Source organism: Osmerus eperlanus, chromosome 7 (assembly GCF_963692335.1).
Source record: "Osmerus eperlanus chromosome 7, fOsmEpe2.1, whole genome shotgun sequence".
In the NCBI taxonomy this organism is placed as follows: Eukaryota; Metazoa; Chordata; class Actinopteri; order Osmeriformes; family Osmeridae; genus Osmerus; species Osmerus eperlanus.
Window position 1 is genome coordinate 1368135 of NC_085024.1, and position 9510 is coordinate 1377644.

The following is a 9510-nucleotide window of genomic DNA, read 5'->3' on the forward strand; positions in this document are numbered from 1 at the left end:
AAATTACTTTTATTGATCTAAACCCAAACCAATGAGAAATGTGACGGAAATCAGCCATTCACATTACAAAGCCTTTCTGAAGAAGCCTCTGAAGTTTGTAGAACTACAGCACAGAATCTTCATAAGCTTTTAGAATGCGTGAGGTGTTCCGTCCATCTCCAGGTTAAAGGTTAGGAGTGTTCCTAACTGACTCACCAAACATGTTCCCGATGTGTCCGTTCCTGGTCAGTGGGCGGAGCTCGTTCTTCCCCCAGGCGTACTGCTTGTAGTTGTCCCACGCAAACTTCATCATCTGGAAACACACAGGACACAGACAGAGGTTACCCATCTGGTACCCATAACAACCTGGTTCCCGACAGCAACAAGGACCCCTCTTGTTTTACCAACAGCTGAATAAACAATTATTATTTTTTTTGACATGTCTGTTTCAGCTCTGATGTTTTGTAAGGAATGTGGTAGCTGAGATGTGGTTACTTTACACTGTCTGGTAGCTGAGATGTTACTTTACACTGTCTGGTAGCTGAGATGTTACTTTACACTGTGTCTGGTAGCTGAGATGTGGTTACTTTACACTGTCTGGTAGCTGAGATGTTACTTTACACTGTGTCTGGTAGCTGAGATGTTACTGTACACTGTGTCTGGTAGCTGAGATGTTACTTTACACTGTGTCTGGTAGCTGATATGTTACTTTACACTGTGTCTGGTAGCTGAGATGTTACTTTACACTGTGCCTGGTAGCTGAGATGTTACTTTACACTGTGTCTGGTAGCTGAGATGTTACTTTACACTGTGCCTGGTAGCTGAGATGTTACTTTACACTGTGCCTGGTAGCTGAAATGTTACTGTACACTGTGTCTGGTAGCTGAGATGTTACTGTACACTGTGTCTGGTAGCTGATATGTTACTTTACACTCTGTCTGGTAGCTGAGATGTGGTTACTTTACACTGTGTCTGGTAGCTGAGATGTTACTTTACACTGTGTCTGGTAGCTGAAATGTTACTTTACACTGTATCTGGTAGCTGAGATGTGGTTACTTTACACTGTGTCTGGTAGCTGAGATGTTACTTTACACTGTGTCTGGTAGCTGAAATGTTACTTTACACTGTGTCTGGTAGCTGAAATGTTACTTTACACTGTGTCTGGTAGCTGAGATGTTACATTACACTGTGTCTGGTAGCTGATATGTTGCTTTACACTGTGTCTGGTAGCTGAGATGTTACTTTATACTGTGCCTGGTAGCTGAGACGTTACTTTACACTGTGTCTGGTAGCTGATATGTTACTTTACACTGTATCTGGTAGCTGAGATGTGGTTACTTTACACTGTGTCTGGTAGCTGAAATGTTACTTTACACTGTGTCTGGTAGCTGATATGTTACTTTACACTGTGTCTGGTAGCTGATATGTTACTTTACACTGTGTCTGGTAGCTGAGATGTTACTTTACACTGTGCCTGGTAGCTGAGACGTTACTGTACACTGTGTCTGGTAGCTGAGACGTTACTGTACACTGTGTCTGGTAGCTGAGATGTTACTTTACACTGGGCCTGGTAGCTGAGATGTTACTTTACACTGTGTCTGGTAGCTGAGATGTTACTTTACACTGTGCCTGGTAGCTGAGATGTTACTTTACACTGTGTCTGGTAGCTGAGATGTTACTTTACACTGTGCCTGGTAGCTGAGATGTTACTTTACACTGTGCCTGGTAGCTGAGATGTTACTTTACACTGTGTCTGGTAGCTGAGATGTTACTTTACACTGTGCCTGGTAGCTGAGATGTTACTTTACACTGTGTCTGGTAGCTGAGATGTTACTTTACACTGTGCCTGGTAGCTGAGATGTTACTTTACACTGTGCCTGGTAGCTGAGATGTTACTTTACACTGTGTCTGGTAGCTGAGATGTTACTTTACACTGTGTCTGGTAGCTGATATGTTGCTTTACACTGTGTCTGGTAGCTGAGATGTTACTTTACACTGTGTCTGGTAGCTGAGATGTTACTTTACACTGTGCCTGGTAGCTGAGATGTTACTTTACACTGTGCCTGGTAGCTGAGATGTTACTTTACACTGTGTCTGGTAGCTGAAATGTTACTTTACACTGTGTCTGGTAGCTGATATGTTACTTTACACTGTGTCTGGTAGCTGATATGTTACTTTACACTGTCTGGTAGCTGAGATGTTACTTTACACTGTGCCTGGTAGCTGAGACGTTACTGTACACTGTGTCTGGTAGCTGAGATGTTACTTTACACTGTGCCTGGTAGCTGAGATGTTACTTTACACTGTGTCTGGTAGCTGAGATGTTACTTTACACTGTGCCTGGTAGCTGAGATGTTACTTTACACTGTGTCTGGTAGCTGAGATGTTACTTTACACTGTGCCTGGTAGCTGAGATGTTACTTTACACTGTGCCTGGTAGCTGAGATGTTACTTTACACTGTGTCTGGTAGCTGAGATGTTACTTTACACTGTGCCTGGTAGCTGAGATGTTACTTTACACTGTGTCTGGTAGCTGAGATGTTACTTTACACTGTGCCTGGTAGCTGAGATGTTACTTTACACTGTGCCTGGTAGCTGAGATGTTACTTTACACAGTGCCTGGTAGCTGAGATGTTAATTTACACTGTGTCTGGTAGCTGAGATGTTACTTTACACTGTGTCTGGTAGCTGAGATGTTAATTTACACTGTGCCTGGTAGCTGAGATGTTACTTTACACTGTGTCTGGTAGCTGAGATGTTAATTTACACTGTGCCTGGTAGCTGAGATGTTACTTTACACTGTATCTGGTAGCTGAGATGTTACTTTACACTGTGCCTGGTAGCTGAGATGTTAATTTACACTGTGTCTGGTAGCTGAGATGTTAATTTACACTGTGCCTGGTAGCTGAGATGTTACTTTACACTGTATCTGGTAGCTGAGATGTTACTTTACACTGTGCCTGGTAGCTGAGATGTTAATTTACACTGTGTCTGTACGGACTTCTGATCCTCTGCTGTACTTTCTATGTGCTTCTCTTTAAAGAAGTGTGTGCTAAATGAATATTATGTTAATCAGCTGACAGGACTGACAGCCAGTGGTAAGGTACTTCTCGCTGTCAGGGAGGTAATAGCATCTCATCTCTAATAATGCAACAGAAGGATCCATCCAACCTGGTAGGACGAGGAGATATCTGGCGTGGGCGTCTGTGAAGCCCTCTGTGACATGCTTGCGTGTAAAAAGGGCTATACAAATAAATTTGATTTGATATCTCCTCTCTTCCTCTCCCTCTCCCTTCCCAACCTCTCAATGACATTGATGTAAATAGGGCTATACAAATACAATTTGATTTGTTCCTGTACCCTTCCTGGATGGAGTAGGAGTGTGGTCCAGCTAGAATATTTAGTAGCTGGACAAGTTTTCAAACTGGGACGGCTAATATTAACGAACAGCATTTCAAAGGATGCTTTATCACCTGGTAGTGATTAACGCTAACGATGATGGCAGGAGCACTTCCAGAGGATGTGAAGACTGATGCTGGGACAGCATCCAGGGATCCACAGGTATTGATGATGAAATCTCGCTTGCAAGACACTCATTCTTTAGACCAAAGGAATAAAAAAAGCTAGTGTTGACACCATACTTCTGACCCATCATCTCCTTCTTCCGAGAGAAAAAAAGACCTTTCTTATTTTGCAAGGGTTTAAAAGTTTTCTTGATTTGAAAATGATCGAAAGCTACTCTTCTCCCACTCCGTAGTTCTGTCAGGAAAAGAAAGCTGTGTCTTGGTTATCTGAGGTCCATGTCTTGGTAATCTGAGGTCCATGTCCTGGTTATCTGAGGTCCATGTCCTGGTTATCTGAGATACATGTCCTGGTTCTCTGAGATACATGTCCTAGTTCTCTGAGGTCCATGTCCTGGTTATCTGAGGTCCATGTCGTGGTTATCTGAGGTCCATGTCCTGGTTATCTGAGGTCCATGTCGTGGTTATCTGAGGTCCATGTCTTGGTTATCTGAGGTCCATGTCTTGGTTATCTGAGGTCCATATCCTGGTTATCTGAGATACATGTCCTGGTTCTCTGAGGTCCATGTCCTGGTTCTCTGAGGTCCATGTCCTGGTTATCTGAGGTCCATGTCGTGGTTATCTGAGATACATGTCCTGGTTCTCTGAGGTCCATGTCCTGGTTATCTGAGGTCCATGTCGTGGTTATCTGAGATACATGTCCTGGTTATCTGAGGTACATATCCTGGTTATCTGAGGTCCATGTCTTGGTTATCTGAGGTACATGTTGTAGCAGAGCCAACAGACCAACCACGGTACCATTCACACCTTTCTCCTACCTCCGTAGAGGAAAAGGTTTTCCCCCTTATCAGCAGGAGCTTCAAAGCTTCCGGCCCAGCATGGGGTCAGAAGGTAGACCAAAATGGCCTTACAGTATGGAGACAAAGGATTTTAAGGAAAAACTCACTTTTTTTCAGTCCTTTGGGAAGAACATTCCCAAAGGACTATATGGCTTACACTATTTCAATGACAGTAGTTGATTTGTTATAATGTATGCTTTTCTCATCTACTTAGAACGTTGTTTAATTGTGACCCCCTCTTTCCTTTGGGAGTATAAAACCCCCCAACGTACAATCAGCCCCGCTTGTTTGTAGGAGTTAAACTGAAGTGAACGCGTCATTTCTAACCGATTCCTATCAACTTGCAAACTTCACTGAATTGCCCGGAAATTTGACGAGAGATTCCGTTGTTTTATGTTCGTTGGACGGTTCTTCAAACCGACCAAAGTAACTGCGATTTGCTATATTTCTTACTTGTGAACATTGGCATGTTGTGATTTAATTTGTTACGTTTGATTTTAGTTTGCAAATGATTTAACCTAACTCTCGTTAGGATTAGCCTCCCATAGCATAGACTGTCCACTATTGTCTCTTGAGGCCTGTATCTCTCTCTCCTCCATTTTCCCCTCTCAACCCCGCTACAATCTCCAGGACCAGGACCCCGCACGGCAGACACAGTACAGAACCTCACCCTGCGGTTGTTATATCCCTGCCGTGGTGATCGAGGGGCGGAGAGACCAGGGGTCAACGAGTCCCAGGATCGTTACAGAAGCAACACATCATCACTAAACCCCCCACACACACACACACACACAACCCCTCCTCCACACACGCCCCTCAAAAACCTCCCCCCCACCCTCCAGGGCCAACACACAGACAACACTGGTCGATGTGGCGGCAGCAGCCTGGTCTGTGTCTGGAGGGGAGCCAGACCGCCTGACAGTCAGACAGTCAGACAGTCAGTCAGACAGTCAGCCCCAGCCAGCCATGCCAGCCAGCCAGCGTCAGCATGCCCGCCAGTCAGTCAACCAGTCTCAGCCTGCCAGCCAGTCAGCCAGCCAGTCAGCCAGCCTGCCTGCCTGCCAGCCAGCCAGCCAGCCAGCCCCTCCACCAGGCCCAGCAGGGATCAATACTGCTGCCAGGGGTTCCAATGAAGCCGCCATCGATCAGGGAGGATACAACTTGACATCTATGCTCTGCGAGGTCAGGGGCAGCGAGCCAATCACAGAGCCCGCTGAGCGCAGTGACATCACAGAGCTCGGCGGTGATCATTCGTCTGATTGTCTGGATGCTGACCGGCAGGAGAGGGCAAGTGCGTATGTGGCCGTGTGAGAGAGAGAGAGTGTGTGTATGTCTGTGAGAGAGAGTGCGTGTGTGAGTGAGTGCGTGTGTGAGTGAGTGAGTGAGTGAGTGAGAGAGAGAGAGAGACAGAGAGAGAGTGTGTGAGAGAGAGATACTGTGTGTGTGAGTGTGTGAATGTGTGTGTGTGATTGTGTGAGTGTGTGTAATTGTGTGAGTGTGCATGCGTATGTGTGTATGTGTCTGTACGTGTACCTGAGTGTGTATGTCTGTGTGTGTATGTGTTTGTTTGTGTGTTTGTGGCAGACAGACTGGACTGAGATGGATGAGGGATGAACATTATCTGGGGAAAGCCCAACGTTCATCTGTGAAATGCAAATGTTAAATATTCCCTGTAATTCTGGAACTTGCTTCTGCAACACAGACAAGATGAAATTAGTCTTCCTGACTGTGAATCCCAAAGTCTCCAGTTTAAAGTGTTCAAACACATCTCAGACAGAAGCCCTGCTCAACACTTCTGTAGAGTCAAGTCTGTGGGGACAACATTAGACACCTTTGTAATAAATTATTTGTGTAAACAAAAATTCCCACAGAGCCTACACCCACTCATTAAGCGTTGAGGGAGGGGTGGGCTTGTGTGTGTGTTTGTTGTGCACTTTCCAAGGTGAATCACGTCTTATCCACCACAGAAGAAGACAAGCCTAACTTCCACCACAGAAGAAGACAAGCCTAACCTCCACCACAGAAGAAGACAAGCCTAACCTCCACCACAGAAGAAGACAAGCCTAACCTCCACCACAGAAGAAATGGTGGAGATAGCTTGCTGATCTGAAGCCTGAAGACCTGGCTGGCTGCCGTAGCATTCTCTTGGTCTAATGAGTTCAAATCTGCCCTCTTAACCCCCCAGCGTGAGTCCCTGACACTTTGATGTTTAATCAATTAACTGGTAGACTGATATGAAGGCCTTTCAGGTCCTTATGAACAGACCCCTGGACTGTGCTGGACAAGTGTTCTGGAACCCCAGCGACAGCTGAAACACTTCCAGGGGCTAACAGGACCCTATGTGAGGTGATTGATAGCAGGTAAGGGCTAACAGGACCCTATGTGAGGTCCTCCTCCCTCCTCCTCTTCTCTCCCCCCTCCTCCCTCCTCCCTCCCTCCAAAGTGATTGTTGTGTTTGTGCCATGAGCAGTGATCTGAGAGCCCGAGAGGATCATGGGTAATAAATCCCAGGTGCGTGGTGGCGGGGCAGACATGTGTTAACGAGATGCTGTGTCATCACCTGGACCACTGGACCGCTGGCCCGGAAAACACGACATCAGCTCCCCTGCTCTGCACCCCCTCCCCTCCCCTGACTCGACAAAAACGCCTTTCCTTACTCCCCCCCCCCCCCTCCACACACATACTAATCCCCCCTCCCCAAACACACTGATCCCCCTCCCCACACCCCTAGACTGTGTTGCTGCTGTGTTTGGGCTCGTCTAGTGATGCTCTGTGAAGGCAGGCCTCGACTCTGCACATCTCTGCTGCTGTCGAAGACTGGCAACCAAGACAACTGAGAACCTCTCCAGACTGTCGTCTCCTCTACGCCCCACACACCATGAAGAAATGCACAGTAATTGTAGGCTTGAAACATCATTGATTTTCTCTGTGTTGACACGCATTGCCTTAAACTGAAAACATTACGAATACAATATTCTTGCATTAAATTTGAAATTCTGTTATTTTAAAAGCCTGCCTCCAACTCTTTACCCCCTCTCTCTCCTTCCCCTGTCTCTCTCTCTCCTTCCCCCTGTCTCTCTCTCTCCTTCCCCTGTCTCTCTCCTTCCCCGTCTCTCTCTCTCCTTCCCCCGTCTCTCTCTCTCCTTCCCCCTGTCTCTCTCTCTCCTTCCCCGTCTCTCTCTCTCCTTCCCCCGTCTCTCTCTCTCCTTCCCCCCTTCTCTCTCTCTCCTTCCCCCTGTTTCTCTCTTCTCCTTCCCCATCTCTCTCTCTCCTTCCCCTGTCTCTCTCTCATTCCCCTGTCTCTCTCTCATTCCCCTGTCTCTCTCTCCTTCCCCTGTCTCTCTCCTTCCCCTGTCTCTCTCTCTCCTTCCCCTGTCTTTCTCTCTCCTTCCCCTGTCTCTCTCTCTCCTTCCCCTGTCTCTCTCTCTCCTTCCCCTGTCTCTCTCTCTCCTTCCCCTGTCTCTCTCTCCTTCCCCTGTCTCTCTCTCCTTCCCCTGTCTCTCTCTCTCATTACCCGTCTCTCCCCCCCTCCCTCCCTCCTTCCCTCTCTCTCCTGGTGTGTTGTGTTCCTGTCTGTGAAACATATATAAGAACAGGCTGATAATGAAACATGAATCACAGAACAAAGGACGGTCCAACTCCCTGTGTGAATTTTGTGTGTAGGTGTGCACGTGTGTCCACAGGTGTGTTAATGTGTGTATCTACAGATGTGTGTGTTCATGTGTGCCTAAATATGTGTGTGTGTGTCTGTGTGTGTGTATGTGTGTGTCTACAGGTGTGTGTGTGTCTACAGGTATGTGTGTAGACGCACACACACCTGAGGGGAGGGGAGAGGAGGGGAGGGGAGGAGGGGATGGGAGGGGAGAGAGAAGAGGGGAGGGGATGGGAGAGAGAGGAGGGGATGGGAGGGGAGAGAGGAGGGGATGGGAGGGGAGAGAGGAGGGGAGGGGAGATAGGAGGGGATGGGAGGGGAGAGAGAGGAGGGGAGGGGAGAGAGGAGGGGAGAGAGGATGGGAGGGGAGGGGAGGAGAGAGTAGAGAGGAGAGGAGGGGAGGGGATGGGAGGGGATTGCAAAGTGGAGAAAAAGACACGCATGGAGAGTTGAAATTAATTTGTGAGCTAGAAAATTGTCAATTTGAGAGAGGGTCTGTCTGGGGAGGGCGGGGGGGGGGCTCCCCTGGGGAGAGTGTGTGTAGGGGATAATGACAAGAGGTGGGGCTGCTTATTAGAGCTGAATCTACAGAGCTGAATCCACACACTCACATACTGTATACTAACACACACACTCACATACTGTATACTAACACACACACACACATACTGTATACTAACACACACACACATACTGTATACTAACACACACACACTCACATACTTTATACTAACACACACACACACACACACACACATACTGTATACTAACACACACACACACACATACTGTATACTAACACACACACACACACACATACATATTGTATACTAACACACACACACTCACATACTGTATACTAACACACACTCACATACTGTATACTAACACACACACACACTCACATACTGTATACTAACACACACACACACACATACTTCAAAAGGACCACAGGGATTCCAGGTGTGAGTAGTTAGGAAGCAGGTACAGACATTTTAACAGTGAGAAGTGCAAGTGGAGAACGTTACTGTGTGTGTCTGCATGCTCTGTACGCCTGTGTGTGTGTGTCTGCATGCTCTGTACGCCTGTGTGTGTGTGTCTGCATGCTCTGTAAGCCTGTGTGTGTGTGTGTGTGTGTGTGTGTGTCTGCAAGCTCTGTACGCCGGCGTGTGTGTGTTGCTGAGTGAGTGAGTGATTGAGTGTGCGTTCTTATGTGTGTTAGAGAATGGGAAAACAGAACAGGGCTAATTGCTTTTCCTAAATCAAGGTATTGTAGAGAGAGCTGCGCTCTATAAAAGGAAAACATTCATTCTTCTCAAATCTGAAAGCATCGTTGCTGCCGAGTGACCTCTGACCTCTAACCCTCTAACCTCAAACCCTATGACCCTCTGTGTGGATCTTCTCTGGCTCTCTCTCTGGCTCTCTCTCTGGCTCTCTCTCTCACACACACAAGAACTTGTATGGCAACAGGACGTGACATCATACTGCAACAGGAAGTGAACTCGTACTGCAACAGCAA

The 9510-nt window shown here is 47.1% G+C and overlaps 1 protein-coding gene across 4 annotated transcripts in view; it reads right to left on the reverse strand.

Moving 5' to 3' along the window:
* Positions 1–9510, reverse strand: part of LOC134024047 (mannosyl-oligosaccharide 1,2-alpha-mannosidase IC) — a 140354-nt gene that overhangs the window by 91456 nt on the left and 39388 nt on the right. For all 4 annotated transcript variants that reach the window (XM_062466433.1, XM_062466434.1, XM_062466436.1 and 1 more), the window contains exon 2: positions 196–292. In XM_062466433.1, the coding sequence (XP_062322417.1) occupies positions 196–292 (97 nt within the window). The remainder of the gene's footprint in view (positions 1–195; positions 293–9510) is intronic.